The 16,440-nt window shown below is 42.9% G+C and overlaps 2 protein-coding genes across 4 annotated transcripts in view; one reads left to right on the top strand and one right to left on the bottom strand.

The window, feature by feature from the left end:
* Window positions 1-5,630, bottom strand: part of VPS36 (vacuolar protein sorting 36 homolog) — a 41,740-nt gene extending 36,110 nt beyond the window's left edge. Inside the window, exon 1 of one of the 3 annotated variants that reach the window (XM_023194025.1) lies at window positions 5,338-5,630. Coding sequence is in view for 2 of the 3 variants with exons in the window: in XM_023194024.3 (XP_023049792.1) it covers window positions 837-932 (96 nt within the window). In the remaining variant the exon portion in view is untranslated. Of the gene's footprint in view, window positions 1-836; window positions 1,026-5,337 lie in introns of those variants that run through there. The other 2 variants (XM_023194024.3, XM_023194022.3) reach the window with 2 other exon arrangements.
* A 16-nt stretch (window positions 5,631-5,646) lies between these two features.
* CKAP2 (cytoskeleton associated protein 2) overlaps window positions 5,647-16,440 on the top strand; it is a 119,684-nt gene continuing 108,890 nt past the window's right edge. The window contains exons 1-6 of the mRNA XM_026454251.1: window positions 5,647-5,917; window positions 6,802-6,886; window positions 11,535-11,613; window positions 11,697-12,562; window positions 13,017-13,221; window positions 16,273-16,437. Of these exons, the coding sequence (XP_026310036.1) occupies window positions 5,848-5,917; window positions 6,802-6,886; window positions 11,535-11,613; window positions 11,697-12,562; window positions 13,017-13,221; window positions 16,273-16,437 (1,470 nt within the window). The 5' untranslated portion in view covers window positions 5,647-5,847. The remainder of the gene's footprint in view (window positions 5,918-6,801; window positions 6,887-11,534; window positions 11,614-11,696; window positions 12,563-13,016; window positions 13,222-16,272; window positions 16,438-16,440) is intronic.

The following is a 16,440-nucleotide window of genomic DNA, read 5'->3' as shown; positions in this document are numbered from 1 at the left end:
GGGTAAGTGAGTTTTAAAATTTTTCTAATTCCAGTTTATACATTTCAATCCAGGACAAGATATTTCATAGTTTCAACAAAGTATCTACAAAATATTTACTTACACTTCCTATTTCTCCTCTCGATTTGAAAACGCACCTTCTAAGATTTATGCTTGCATTACAAGACACGGTCTACTATTAATATAACACTTTACAAAACACGCTCAGAACGCCTTTCTAAAGCAATTAGAAAACAAAACAAAAACACAAAAGCCTTTGGCAAGGGCATTCCAATAAGGCACTGATACCTCTTTAGGAAATCCTTTCGAAGCAATCCCTCACCCCTCTGCCCAGATATGCTAATCCCTCCGACTGCATAAGGTCCAAGCTAAAGCTTCCCCTGGGGACTGTACGGTCACCGCGCCCTCCTCACAGAAAGGCGGAACCTGGCTGTCTGGTGCCGACACCAAGGTAGGTGTCGTCAGGGGGTCTGGAACCACGCCAAGGAAGTCGACTGCCGGATCGCCGCCCGGCGCCCGCAGACTGCGAGCGCTCCTTCTCCCGGGCGCTGCGGCTGTGCGCTCCCGGAAGCATTCCGGGCAGAGAGAAGCAGCCGCGATCCGCGCCTGCTGGGAACCATGCCAAAGTTGGGACCCGAGCGGGGGAGGCGGCCTAGCGCCCCACGCTGCGTACGACTGACTGGCGGGGAGCGCAAGAGCGCTGCGCCCCACACAGAGGCCGGCCGAGCCGCCGAGGGCCGCGAGCTAGGCCGGGGACCGGGCCACACCGAGCCGGGCCGCGCGCCCACCGGGGACCCCTTCTGCCAGCCCCTTGGGAAGGCTGGCCGACGCCCTACCTTCTCCTCGCCATCGTAGATTCGCACCCCGCGCTGCTGGATCACCAGGGTCTCGTTGATCTCCAGGAGGCCGCTGGTCCAAACGAAGCGGTCCATGGCCGCCGCCGCCTAGCCCCGGCGCTACCGGGCCGCGAGCCGCGCGCCGGGCAGCCTGCGGCGCCCCCTAGCGTCGGACCGGGCGGAGACGGGTCGGGGCTGGTGAAAGAGGGAGGGAGCGGTCTGGCAGCGAGCAGGCGCGGCTGCGAGGTGCCCCCGGGGAAGTGGAGACGTGCGTGGAGCGCACCCTGGCGGTCCATTAGCCGCCGGCCTTTTAGAACCCTTGATCAGCTGGCGGTCCACCCCATTCTAAATTCAGAGCCCCGACCACAGCTTGGCCTTGCTTATTGTGCATTATGCCAGCATGTTTGGGGCAGTTTTCTTGTCAGTGCCCAGAATGTTGCCATATTCATTAATGATTGTAAATAATCATAACCCCTCTCTTTCAAATGAATATTTATGGCACGCATTGTTTCTATACAGCTGCAGTTAGTACTACCTGTGCTGCTCTTTTTTTCCCTTTAAGATTATCTTTATATTGTAACACAAAGCATACATGCTTGAGGTAACGGATACCTCATTTACCCTGATGTGATTATTACACACTGTATGCCTGCATCAAAATATCCCATGTACCCACACAAATTAATTTTTTTTTTTAACTGGGGGAAACAGATTTTATTTAACCGGGCTTGGTGGCGCGCGCCTGTATTCCCACCTGCTTCCGAACCTGAGGCGGGAGGATTGCTTGAGCCCAGGAGTTTGACACCAGTGGGCGACGTAGAAAGACCCTCTCCCCTCCACCCCAACTCCCCCACGCCACTCCATGCCCCAACCCCCAGGCTCAGAAAAAAAAAGATTATTTTTATTTAGGCATTTCCAATATTAATACAGACCTCATGCGTGAATTTACATTTCAATATGTAGTTCCTCTATAATTTAGCTGTTTGTTGGCAAAGCCATCCATGGCTGCTGCTCTCACTCACCAGGCGACCTCGTGCCTCTAGCCATTTCATTTTTGTATTTTGCTATATAAATGTAACACCTGGCTGGGCGCAGTGGCTCACGCTTGTAATCCTAGTACTTTGGGAGGTCGGATCACGAGGTCAGGGGTTCGAGACAAGCCTGGCCAACATAGCGAAACCCTGTGTCTACTAAAAATACAAAAAATTAGCCCGGCGTGGTGGCGGGTGCCGGTAATCCCAGCTACTCGGGAGGCTAAAGCAGGAGAATCGCTTGAACCCGGGAGGTGGAGGTTGCCCGGGAGGTGGAGGTTGCAGTGAGCTGAGATCAAGCCCTTTGCACTCCAGCGACAGAATGAGACTCTGCCTCAGAATAAATAAATAAATAAATAAATACATAAATAAATAAATAAATAAATAAATAATAAATAAACAGAGCACCTTATAGATGTCTTTCTACAACTGATACTTCTTTTTAGGATTATTTTCTTACAGTGTCTTCCTAAAATACAACGACTGCTTTAAAGGTTGTGAACATATTGTAGAGAGCCTACTACTTATTGGGGTCTTAACTAAGGCTGCCTGCCCACATGGGCAGAGGGGCAAAGGGGCAGAGGGACAGAGGGCAGGCTTGCTCTCTGCTCCCAGGGCTCCACATTTCCCCCAGTCGTGGAGTCAGTAGTCTGTGGCCAGGCTTTAAAGGAAAGAAAAGGCTCTTTCCAATGAATGTAAGCAATCTCTCCCCCGAAATGAATTGCCACTTTTACCATGTTCTAAAATCCTGTGTGTATTTTGGTCTATTTCTAAACAGTGTCTTCTGTGTTCCATATTTTTCAATTTCCATCATGACCATATGCCCAATAACTAAAAGTTCTTTGAAAACATTTGATTTGCTGTATTATGCTATCAATATATATCACAATTTACCATCATTGCCTGATTTTTGAGTATTTGATTGTTTACCAACTTTTTATTCTTTTTAAATTAAAAGTAACATGTGACCTAAGAGTCCTAATCAGATGTGGAACTGTGCAGTTTTGCCTGGGCTTTGCAATGATCAAAATGTTAGGCAGTGAGGACATTTGCAAGGTACGTTTTCTGCCCTTGAGTGATGTACAGTCTGTACTACACAAATAGAAGCCTGGCATATGATAGCTGCTGGGATAGACAACTGCACAAGGGTTTCCTGTATCCAGGCTGGAGCAAGGAGAAATGTCGTGTGGCTTATATGTGGCAATAAATGAATAGACAAAAGGTTTTAGTTTTTATGAAGTCCAGTGTAATTTTTTCTTTCATAGTTCATGGAATTTACCTATTTAAGAAATCTTTTTTCCACAAACTGGTTATGAAATCTTTGCCTAACACAAAGTCACTAAGATTTTCTCCTATAATTTCTTCTAGAAGCTTCTTTTGGTTCTTACATTTAGGTCTATGCCTTTTTTTTTTTTTTTTTTTGAGACGGAGTCTCACTCTGCAGCCCAGGCTGGAGTACAGTGGCGTGATCTCGGCTCACTGTAGCCACTGCCTCAAGGGTTCAAGCGATTTCTCTGCCTCAGCCTCCTGAGTAGCTGGGATTACAGGCGTCTGCCACCATGCCCGGCTAATTTTTGTATATTTAGTAGAGACGGGGTTTCACCATGTTGGCAAAGCTGGTCTTGAACCCCTGACCTCAGGTGATCCACCCACCTTGGCCTCCCAAAGTGCTGGGATTACAGGCATGAGCCACCACGCCCGGCCATCCCCAGGATGTTTTTGCCAGGACCTCCCACCTTCTGAATCAGATGGTTCCTTTCAGTCCCAATCCTGCTAGACTTCTGTAGTGCCCAACACTGTGGTCCATTACCTCTTTCTTCAGCTTCTCTCTTCCCCAGACTTTGTGACCCCATTGTGTCCCCATTGTCCTCCTCTCAGATTGTCCTTCCCTGTTCTCTCACAGGCACTTTTTCTTCACATGACCACAGGAGGAACAACTAACACTAATTAATCAATACTCCAGGTGCCTGCAGTTTCATGGTCAGCTGTGTTGGCAAAGAACCGTTCTGAAAGGAAGTCTTTATTTTGTTTTGTTTTGTTTTGTTTGTTTTGCTTTTTTGTTTTTTGGATCTTTTAGAAAAGGGTCTGCTTTCTCTCCAATAATTGTGTGGCAGTAATATTAGAAAGTGTCTCAAAAATAGACCATCATTGGAGTGGATGAGTCTGGAGATTAGAGGAGAATTGCCACTTTGGGAAACCTAGCAGTTTTGCAGGTTTTCCTACTCACCATCTCAGCCTACTGAGATCTCCATGGTATCCTTTGAGTCACTTTCTTTTTTACCATGCCCACTTATAAAAAATTATTGAGGTTCACATAACATAAAATTAACCATTTTAAAGTGAACAACTCAGTGGCATTAATACATTTACAATGTCGCCCAGCCACTACCTCTAATTCCAAAACATTTCATTTACTTCAGGGTAATGAATCCCTTACCCATTAAGTGGTCTCTCCCAAGTCTGCCCCTACCCTCAGCCTCTGGCAACCACTATTCTGAGTTATTTAACTATGGATTTATCTATTCTAGATCTTTCATATAAATGGAATCATACCATATGTAACCTTTCATATATTACTTATTTTAGCATAATGTTTTGGAGGTTTTTGAGTCACTTATTAATGCTCTATTTTGTTCTCAGTTAATAGAAATCCCTGGTTACCTCCACTTGTCTGATGAAACTAGTAAATAATCAACAATATTGACAGAAGTATTTAAACAGCAGTGATATCTTAAGGATGGTGATGGATACTGTTACACTAAAACTGGGACATTTCATCATGTAAAAAACAAAATCTCAAACCAAATTCCTCATTAGCAAGACGCTACCATAAGATGTCTTAAGAAAAAGCAGGCAGAAGTGGGAAAAACTGACCACAGCCAAGGGCCAGCTGTGGAGGCCCTCAGACCCAGGAAGGGTAAACGGATTGGAAATCGCATCCTCCCGTCTGTGTCCCCGGAGCACCTAAAACCTGGGTGAAAGAGTCCAATCCAGCCTTACTGCAGTGATCAGGCAAGAAATGTAAACCTAGTGCTTGAAACCAGGCAGATGCAGTCCAGACTCGCCCTCACTTCCCCACTGCCACCCTTAAAACCTTCTAGCCCTGACTTGTTTTGTTCTGTCATGTGGATTTGGGTATTTGTGTGGGTTTTATGAAGGTGGTATTTTTAGATGAGAAAAACGAAAAGATTATGGCAGCACACTTAACCGCACAAACACAAAACGTCTATAACAAATGCTATTTTATCTTCAAAGGATAATTATATATAACCTTGAGGAGGAGATAAGGTTTATCCTCATTTTTTCCGTTTCTCCTCCTCTCCTCCCTTTTTTGCATTTGATAATTGCTTAGAATAAAGATATGGAAAGCAGATCCCAATTTCAGTTCCCCTTCACACGCTGTGCAAACGTGGACAAACAACCTCTGAACCTGTCACCCGTCAGTGGAAAAAGTGGTGATAAGGTCCCACCTCAGAGTTATGATGCTCAAAATGAAGTAATATATCGGTGTTTACGTCCCCGTCAGTGAACGCGCCTTTGTTTAATAAGAATGGCAGCCAATCAACACTTTTCTTGTCTTTTTCTCGTCTGCCTTCCTCCAAGGACTGTGAGGGACTCACATCGGACTGTGTCCCATCTCGGTTGTTTGTCAATCTAGTCCTGCTACTGAGCAGGCCGACTCCTCCCCCATCGCACGTCCAGGACGAAGAGCGCTGTTTAGGTTTGAAACCTGAAACCTGCAGACTCAGTCCCAACCGAACTGGGCAGACACCAGATCAGCCTGGGCAACTGCAGTCCAGGCTCCGCCCCTCTAAGTCCATTGGCTTATTCAATTCACGCAGGAACCAATGGGCGGAGACGGCAGCCGCGCCGTCTTGGGGCTTAGCCGCGGCCGGCTTATGCAGTGTGCGGCGGCCGTGGTCTGAGCGAGTCCTATCCAGGCGCTAAAACGGAGACGCATCCCCCGACCCGAGGCTACGATGAGCACCCCGGCCGTGCCCCAGGACCTGCAGCTGCCCCCGAGTCAGAGGGCCCAGTCCGCATTCAAAGGTGAAAGCCGCGGTGGCGGTGGCGGGCGCGGGCCCGGCAGTCGGGGTTTGGGGCAGCGCTGGCGCGCTTCACCCCTCCCCGGCTCTGTGAGAGCCCTGAACGCGGCGTCGGCCTCGTCCCGCCGCATTCTTGGCCTTGTAGAACGGGTCATAAAAACAGGACCCGCTGCGTGGTGTTAGTGTGCGGTCGCTGCTGGCTGGGATGGGCCCTCCTAAGGAGGAATCCGTTAGGCTAGGGGAAACGTGCGGAGGTCCGGCCGGGACCGGTGTCGGAGACCGAGGGTCCGCGGGGGGCGGGGCTGCGCGGGTTCACGGGCCGACTGCGCCTGCGCCGAGTCCTCCGCCTCTCGGGTCCATAGCGAATTTCTGCAGGGCTGGGGGTCGGAAGATCGTGTGTTATTTCCAATTTCACAACTTCTCCTTCAGCTTTATGGAAAGCGAGGGTTGATAGGGTCTTCAAAAGTAATATTGTTATTGCCATATTCTACACACTGGAACGCAGAAGAAAGTAATTCTCACCTAACCCAGTTCTGGTAAATTAGAACTTTGGAGTCTAGCGCCTCGCTTCTACCATTTAGTTTCTTAAAAGTTGACTTTCAGGAGCTGTATGTAGAAAATGATGTTCTCCAGATTTTTCACATACAGTAAAGAATGTGATTCTTATGCAGAGGGGTTTTGGGGACCTGTTATGGTAACAGCCTCTTATAAGATGATTTCTCAAAGGCAATACTGAATTGGGGAATTTTCTGTTATGTAGATGTGACCTCAAGTCATCTTGAGGAACCAGCTTTGGAAGTAAACTCTTCATTTAGTCAACAAGATTTATTAGCCGTTATTGCTGTTTTAACTAATATTGACTTGTAGCTCTTACCTTTTGTTATCTAGAGCAAAGAAGACAAAAACTCAAGGAACATCTGTTGAGAAGAAAAACGCTTTTTGCATACAAGCAGGAAAATGAGATGTTATCCAGGTAAGGTCAAGTTTATTTCTTTTCACTTTTGTAAAATTGTATCAGATCTGTCCAATAAAAATGCAAAGTAAACCATATCTGTAATTTTAAATGTTCTAGTAGCCATATTTAGAAAGGTTTTTTAAAAAGTGCTTACATAATATTTTACATCTTTTTTTGTAAACGTCTTTAAAATCTGGTATCTATTTTACACTTACAGGACATTTCAGTTTGGTCTGTCCACATTTCAAGACTCAATAGCCACATTTGGCTAGTGGTTACTTTATTGGATGGTGCAGCATTAGATCATCGTTTTATTTTGCCAGACTGGAGTGCAGTGGTGTGATCTTGGCTCACTGCAACCTCCATCTCCCGGGTTCAAGTGAATCTCCTGCCTCAGCCTCCCAAGTAGCTGGGACTGAGTACAGGCAAGCGCCACCATGCCCTGCTAATTTTTTATTTTTAATAGAGACAGGGTTGCACTATGTTGGCGGGGCTGGTCTTGGACTCCTGACTTTGTGATCCGCCCGCCTCAGTCTCCCAAAGTGCTGTGATTACAGGAGTGAGCCACCGTGCCCGGCCTAGATTATTGTTTTCTACATAAATTAGTTCACAGTCTAAGAAAAAAAAATTATAAAACAAAGTATGTGCATAGACTAGATTATCAACTTACTGTTTACACCAAACAAAGGTCCATATTTCTATTATTTAGCAAAGCTTTTACTCAGTGTGGGGGAGTTCATCAGGGAAGAGTTGGGTGGCCCTCCCAAATGCTTAGAGATTATGAGTTGTAGTCTCAACCCTCCACAGAAATATCTTTATTATTTTGTTAAAATATTTTAGATAGTACATAGCTGTAGCAAAAACAAAAACCCATGAAAGTAGATGAAGCAGAAAGGCAGAAGATCCCCTCACTCTCTAGAGATAACCACTGATAACATCCTTACAGGCTTAGGCCAGGCGCAGTGGCTTACGCCTGTAATCCCAGTACTTTTGGGAGGCTGAGGTGGGCACATCACGAGGTCAGGAGGTCAAGACCAGCCTGGCTAACACAGTGAAACCCTGTCTCTACTAAAAATACAAAAATCAGCCGGGCGTGGTGGTGGATGCCTGTAATCCCCAGCTACTCGGGAGGCTGAGGCAGGAGAATCGCTTGAACCTGGGAGGTGGAGGTTGCAGTGAGCCAAGATCGTGCCATTGCACTCCAGCCTGGGTGACAGAGCAAGACTCCGTCTCAAAAAAAAAAAAGTCTCAGGTAAAAAATTGTATATACCACCCACACACATATTCAGAGAGTGGAAATGATAACGCAAATGGGATAAATATTTTACCAATAGGTGGATCCTGGGTAAAGAGTGTATAGATATTCTTTGACCTGTTTTATATTTTTGCAATTTTGTGTAAGTTTGGCATTCTAAAATTTTAAAAATAATTTCTAACTTTATTTTATTTATTTATTTTTTTTTGAGGCAGAGTCTCGCTCTGTCCCCCAGGCTGGAGTGCAGTGGCGCCATCTCGGCTCACTGCAAGCTCCGCCTCCTAGGTTCCCACCATTCTCCTGCCTCAGCCTCCCGAGTAGCTGGGACTACAGGTGCCCGCCACCTCGCCCAGCTAGTTTTTTGTATTTTTTAGTAGAGACGGGGTTTCACCGTGTTAGCCAGGATGGTCTGGATCTCCTGACCTCGTGATCCGCCCGTCTTGGCCTCGCAAAGTGCTAGGATTACAGGCTTGAGCCACCGCGCCCGGCCAATTTCTAACTTTAATAAGTTGCTTTAGTTTGGAATAAACATTTTATCCTTCACAAATCTTTTACTTCTTTGTTTAAGACAAAAAAGTGATCCTAGGTTTTTGGTTTGAATAAGTAAATGAATGGTGATAACCATATACTGAAATAGGAAGACCGAAGGAGGAGCTGGGGAATTAGGAGTTCTGTTTTGATTATGTTTGAGGTGCCAACCAGACATCCAAGCGGATATGCCAAATAGTTGTGTGTCTGAAGTTCAGGGGAGGGGTTGGGACTGGAAGCATAAACTCAGGAATTGATCAGTATATAGATGATATTTACTTAAAAACCTTAGGATGGAATGAAATTACTAGTGAATAAGTAGAGATAATATGGATTCAGACAGTGACTCTCAACCACTTATTTAAATAGGGAATCCAACAGGGTCAGGGGTTTATAATATTCTTAAACATAATAGGAAGAAAAGAAAATTCTAAACCGCTCCTTGTGGCTTAAGTACTACATTTATTCCTTTCAGAAAACAGATGTCAGCCGGATGCAGTGGCTCACGTCTGTAATCCCAGCACTTTGGGAGGCCAAGGCAGGTGTATCACTTGAGGTCAGGAGTTCTAGACCAGCCTGGCCCACATGGTGAAACCCCGTCTCTACTAAAAATGCAAAAATTAGCCGGGCATGGTGTCAGGCGCCTGTAATCCTAGGGAGGGCCAAGGCAGGAGAATCGCTTGAACCCCGGAGGCGGAGGTTGCAGTGAGCCAAGATCATGCCATCGCACTCCAGCCGGGGGGACAAGAGTGAGACTTTGTCTCAAAAAAAAAAAAAAAGAAAAGAAAACAGATGTCGATTTAAGTGTTAATCACTTCAGCAGTGAATTATTAAATAAGACAGCCGACCTGTATTGCAGCTTTTCAGAATTAAACAATATTTTACAGTCTCTAAAGTATAGATACCCTAAGACTCATTTCAGATAACTCTTCTGAGGGCAGTTTTATAATAAGAAGACAGAATAGGATTAAGTCTCCACACTAGAAAGGTGAGTAAGATGGGCTCTTCTTGTCATGCTGAGTTTTGTTTTGTTAGCTAGAAGTTAGCTACTAAGATACCCTGTTAAGTGGCACATTTTGATCTTCCTTCACCATTGTTCAAAATGTATAGTGCAGGTTATGTCAAAGTTCTGTACGTTCTCCAAGCTGACAGAACAAATAGGTATGAAAGCAATGTAAACAAAATTTATTAACTAGTAAATTATGTCAAATGTAAAATACACCTTTTTTTGTTTTTTTTGAGACGGAGCCTCGTTGTGTCGCCTAGGCTATAGTGCGGTGGTGTGATCTCAGCTCACTGCAACCTCTGCCTTCTGGATTCAAGTGATTCTCCTGCCTCGGCCTCCAGGGTAGCTGGGATTACAAGCATTTGCCACCATGCCTGGCCAATTTTTGTGATTTTGGTAGAGACAATCACCTGCTAAGAGATGCTCACAGTCTGCCTTGGCCAGTTTATAGTTATAAAAATAAGTTAGGTCAGTTTCTTGAGGAGAGATTTTCTTTGCAATGCCGCCTAGAAACCAAGGTTCTTTTTTTGAGAAATGATCTCACTGTGTCACCCAGCCTTGAGTGCAGGGATGGGATCTTGGCTCACTGCCTCAACTCCCAGGCTCAAGCAATCCTCCCTCCTAGCCTCCCAAGTAGCTGGGACTACAGGTATCCACCACCACACCCAACTAATTTTTTATTTTTTGTAGAGACGGGGTTTTGCCGTGTTGCCCAGGCTGCACTCTCGAACTCCTGAGGTCAAGTAATCCCCCCACCTCAGCCTCCCAACGTGCTGCTATTATAGGCATGAGCCACCACAACCAGCAGTCCATATTCTTAATGTATCCTAATATAAATTAAGCTGTGAATGGCATATGGTAATTTTTGAATCACTTTTGGGAGGGCTCTTTTTTATAAAAGTTTTTTCAATGTAGTACGTCTGTTACTAAGTACTTAAAACTAACCCAAGGAGGTATTACTAAAGGTTATTTGAAGACTTGTTTGAATGACTTGAGAATGGTTTGAAATAAGATTATTAAGTATTTACAAATTCTGTGGACAGAAAGTGTTAGGACTTTTAGAAACTATCTTTAAATTCCTCAGCCATTTGTTTACACCATATTTTTTATTTATTTTTTTTTTTTGAGACGGAGTCTTGCTCTGTCACCCAGAGCGCAATCTCAGCTTACTGTGAACTCCATCTCCGAGGTTCGCGCCATTCTCCTGCCTCAGCCTCCGTAGTAACTATGACTACAGGCCCCCGCCACCACGCCTGGCTAATTTTTTGTATTTTTAGTAGAGACAGGGTTTCACTGTGTTAGCCAGGATATTCTCGATCTCCTGACCTCGTAATCTGCCCGCCTCGGCCTCCCGAGTGCTGGGATTACAGGCTTGAGCCACTGCACCCAGCCTGTTTACACTATTAAAAATAATTAAAAGTTTTGCTTAGGGCGGGGCATGATGGCTCACACTTGTAGTCACAACACTTTGGGAGGCCACGGTAGGCAGATCACCTCAGGTCAGGAGTTTAAGACCAGCCTGGCCAACATGGTGAAATCCTGTATCTATTAAAAATACAAAAATTAGCTGGGTAAGGTGGCATGTGCCTGTAATCCCAGCTACTCAGGAGGCTGAGGCAGGAAACCCGCTTGAAACCCGGGAGGCAGAGAAGTTGCAGTGAGCCAAGATCATGCCACTGCTCTCCAGCCTGGGTGACAGAGCAAGACTCTATCCCCCGCAAAAAAAAAAATTGGCTTAGGACAAATTTCAACTCAGGTCTTTATTAAATTTAAAATTAGTAAGTCAGTTAATTGTTAACATTGCCCTCTTCTTCCTCCTCAACAGGAAGCCTCCTTGGTACAGGATTGATTGATTAATCATTTTGTTTGTTTTTAAGTAGTAGAGGTCGGAGAGTTGTGACATCTGAGGACCAACTTCAAGAAGGGACTAAAGTGCTGAAACTTAAAACAAAAATGGTAAGATGTGGACATAGCACTCCTAAACTGTCCCCTTTTCCGTTTTGCCTTTCCTAAACACTTTTCTTAAATAATTCTTTTAGGCTGATAAAGAAAATATGAAGAGACCTGCAGAGAGCAAAAATAATACAATAGTGGAGAAAAATTGCATTCCTTTAAAACCTTCAAATGAACTAACCAATTCAACTGTAGTAATTGACACACATAAATCTAAGGATAATAATCAGACTCCACATTTGTTACTAACTGAAGATGATCCCCAAAGTCAACATATGACATTAAGTCAGGCATTTCACCTTAAAAACAATAGTAAAAAGAAACAAATGACTACAGAAAAACTAAAGCAAGATGCTAACATACCCAAGAAACCTGTGCTTGGATCTTATCGTGGCCAGATTGTTCAGTCTAAGATTAATTCATTTAGAAAACCTTTACAAGTCAAAGATGAGAGTTCTGCAGCAACAAAGAAACTTTCAGCCACTATCCCTAAAGCCACAAAGCCTCAGCCTGTAAACACCAGCAGTGTAACAGTGAAAAGTAATAGATCCTCCAATATGGCTGCCACTACTAAATTTGTGAGCACTACATCTCAGAACACACAACTTGTGCGACCTCCTATTAGAAGTCATCACAGTAATACCCAGGACGCTGTGAAACAAGGCATCAGTAGAACCTCTGCCAATGTTACAATCCGGAAAGGGCCTCGTGAAAAAGAACTATTACAATCAAAAACAGCTTTATCTAGTGTCAAAACCAGTTCTTCTCAAAATATAATAAATAAGACACTATCAAGATGCATAGCATCTGAAGTTGTAACCAGGCCTGCTTCACTGTCTAATGATAAACTGATGGAAAAGTCAAAGCCTGTTGACCAGCGAAGACATACTACAGGAAAAGCAACTGTTGATAGTAGATCAGCTCAGCCCAAAGAAACCTCAGAAGAGAGAAAGTAAGTAGATGTAGTTTTTTTTATTACCTTAGATTTCAATCAAGTACTGTTTGTAGATTTGGCTTATAATTTCCTTGACTGCATTAGAATTTTCTTTCATGGTTTCTCTTCTGTCATATGCAGGCAAATTTATATTGTGGAACAAGATGACCTAAAAGTTTTTGTGTTTGAGTATGTTTTCTAAGGTTGCTTTTTTAAAATCTAAGGTAAATGCGTTAATAATAATTGGGAAATACTTTATAATCTCAAATCAAAAAATGCATTCATGGAATCATTGAGCATAATTGACCTTGATGTGTTTAATATTTCATCAAACTTGTGAACTATATATATGCCACTAGAATAAGATTACTTAAAAATAATACTTTTTTTTTTTTTTTTTTAACTTTTTCTTTATTTGACAGAGTTCTGACAGCGGTTTCAAAGTAATGTTTATATCTGCTTCTAACTGTAGAGCTCGTCTGAGTGAGTGGAAAGCTGGCAAAGGAAGAGTGCTGAAAAGGCCCCCTAACTCAGTAGTTACTCAACATGAGCCTGAAGGACAAAATGAAAAACCAGTTGGGTCTTTTTGGACTACCATGGCAGAAGAAGATGAACAAAGATTATTTACTGGAAAAGTAAACAACACATTTTCTGAATGCCTGAACTTGATTAATGAGGTACAGTCTGTATTTGCTTAGCATTTTATACTTTGCAAATTACCTTCGTAAACATTGTTTCGTTAAATTATATGGCAGTCTTTTTGACCAGGAGATGTTGGTAATACTATGTTGATTTAACATTAACTGTGAGATTATTTTAACAGTTACTTGATTGTGAGATACACTGCTTCATTCATTAATTGTGAGCTTATTATCCTTTAATTGACTACATTTTGTATTGAGTTCATATAAATATACAGGTTGAATATCCATTATCCAAAATGCTTGGGACCAGAAGTAATAGAAGATGTTTTTTGTTGGATTTTGGAATATTTGCATATACATAATGAGTTATCTTGGGGATGGGATCCACATAATTCATTTACGTTTGTTTTTGCTTCTAAGACAGAGTTTCACTCTCACCCAAGCTGGAGTGTAGTGGTATGATCTCAGCTCACTGTAACTTCTGCCTCCTAGTTTGAAGCCATTCTCCTGCCTCAGCCTCCGGAGTAGCTGGGATTACAGGCGTGCACCACATGCCTGGCTAATTTTTTGTATTTTTAGTAGAGACAGGGTTTCACCATGTTGGCCAGGCTGGTCTTAAACTCCTGGCCTCATATGATCCACCCGCCTTGGCCTCCCAAAGTGCTGGGATTACAGGTGTGAGCCACTGCACTCAGCCTCATTTATGTTTTATATATAGCTTATACACGTAGCCTAAAGATGCAATATTTTTTATAAGTTTGTGCATGAAACAAAGTTTGTGTACATTGAACCATCAGAAAACAAAGGTGTCACTTTGTCAGCCACCCATTGGATAGTCTGGTTGTTTGGCAACACTGTCATTCCTCACTCTGAATTTCTACGCTACCAATAAGCAATTATTCTCTTACACTTATTTACACATAATTACTTAACAGTTTAAAAAAAGACACATTAATACAGTGAAAAATACATTGAGAGTAACTAAGCAGCACAGTAGCATCATCAGAACGCCTGTATCAGCTGTTAAGACAGTAGCAACAACAAACAGCAGCATGTTTTCAATCTCCATCTATGACGTTGTATTTAATTAAGAGGTATTTTACACTGTATTTTATTTTATTTTATTTTATTTTTTTGACACAGTCTCGCTCTGTCGCTCGGGCTGGAGTGCAGTGGCCGGATCTCAGCTCACTGCAAGCTCTGCCTCCCGGGTTTACGCCATTCTCCTGCCTCAGCCTCCCGAGTAGCTGGGACTACAGGCGCCCGCCACGTTGCCCGGCTAGTTTTTTGTATTTTTTAGTAGAGACGGGGTTTCATCGTGTTAGCCAGGATGGTCTGGATCTCCTGACCTCGTGATCCGCCCGTCTCGGCCTCCCAAAGTGCTGGGATTACAGGCTTGAGCCACCGCGCCCAGCCAAGTATTTTATTTTTTTAGGTGAGAAGAAACATCAGAAGCAGTTGAAGGACCAGGAAGTGGGTCCTCTGGGGATAAGGAGTCATTCTGCTGGATGGCTTTTTAAGATGTTTACTTCAGAGTCACCTGTCTCATTAGCAGTGGTTTTTGTCTTAGAACTTTGTTTGATTTTATAAAGGAACATGATATCTTTTTCTGTTCCGAATAAATGCTGCTCTAGTTCTTCAATAAGCCTGTCACGTGTTTTCACCTTGTCACCTATAGGTACATTTTCTGCAGTGTTAATGATGGTCATCTTCATTGTGATGTTGATACTCAAAAGTTTTGGATTTCAGATTTTGGATTTTCAGATTAGGGATACTCAACCTGTATCAAAGGGATAATTGGATTTTTTTACTGAATTGCAAATATTTGATTCCTCTGAGATAATTAATGTGTAATACCCTGAGGTGATATTATTGCTTCTAATATTTTGTTTCTTACCTCTGTTCATCATATTTACACATTATTTTTTACGTTCATTACACATTTTACCAAAGACTAGCAACACAAATGTTGTGTGAGTCATTATTATCACAGATTAACTTACCTAAAATACTCAAAAAAAATTCCATTCATCTGGCCAGGTGGCGTGGCTCACGCCTGTAATCCCAGCATTTTGGGAGGCCAAGGTGGGCCGATCACCCAAGGTCAGGAGTTTGAGACCAGCCTGGCCCACATGGTGAAACCCTGTCTCTACTAAAAATACAAAAATTAGCTGGGCGTGGTGGTGGGCACCTGTAATCTCAGCTACTCGGAAGGCTGAGACAGGAGAATCGCTTGAACCTGGGAGGCCAGAGATTGCAGTGAGCCGAGATCGTGCCATTGCACTCCATCCAGCCTGGGCAACAAGAGCAAAACTCTGTCTCAAAAAAAGAAAAACAGAAACAAAATCCCATTCATCTAAGCCAACATCATGTTTTTGAATTTATTACAGAATTTTGCCATGTAGACCAAAATCCTATGGAGTATAATAATCAGCTCCAGAACAATATTCTGTTTAATAATAGACAATATCTTTGTTTCCTGGATGCTCTTTAATCTTGTTTTGGTCACCCACTAGTATGTAAGATCCATAACAAAACTGAATTCAAGGTATGATTTCAAACCGTACTCTACTCTTCATGAGCATCTTGCAACTTCTTGTGGTTCTGAACACTTGTGGTTCTGAACACCAGTAAAAGTTACAATCAGGAAAACTGATTCTCTAATAGAATAGAATCAGAGTTTATTTCTCCTCAGTTGAAGTTTTTCCTTTTGATACTATGAACTTTTTCTGCCCTACTATTTAACTATATGTAAGTCTGACATAAACCATTACAGATTCATTTTAAACTTAATATCAAAACCTGACGAAGACAATTAAGAGGAAAAAAAACTCTGCAGGCTATTCTGACTCATAAACATTTGGTAGAAGGTATTAACAAATGGAATCCCTCAATATATATGAGAATAAAATCAAGACCAAATAAGTGTTCATTTTTTACTAATAAATGTCTCAAGTAATATTTCATTTTTTTGTTTTATGCTTATGGCTATCTTTATCATTGATCTTGACTATAGTAGGCTCAATTATTGTTCATAGTTTGTAAGCTAAAAAACATTACACACATTATTTCTTGCTCTTTCAGGGATGTCCAAAAGAAGATATACTGGTCACACTGAATGACCTGATTAAAAATATTCCAGATGCCAAAAAGCTTGTTAAGTATTGGATATGTCTTGCACTTATTGAACCAATCACAAGTCCTATTGAAAATATTATTGCAATCTATGAGAAAGCCATTCTGGCAGGAGCT

This window comes from Piliocolobus tephrosceles, chromosome X (assembly GCF_002776525.5).
Source record: "Piliocolobus tephrosceles isolate RC106 chromosome X, ASM277652v3, whole genome shotgun sequence".
NCBI classification, from domain to species: Eukaryota; Metazoa; Chordata; class Mammalia; order Primates; family Cercopithecidae; genus Piliocolobus; species Piliocolobus tephrosceles.
Note: the sequence above shows the minus strand (reverse complement) of the source record. Positions and strands in the feature narration are given on the sequence as shown.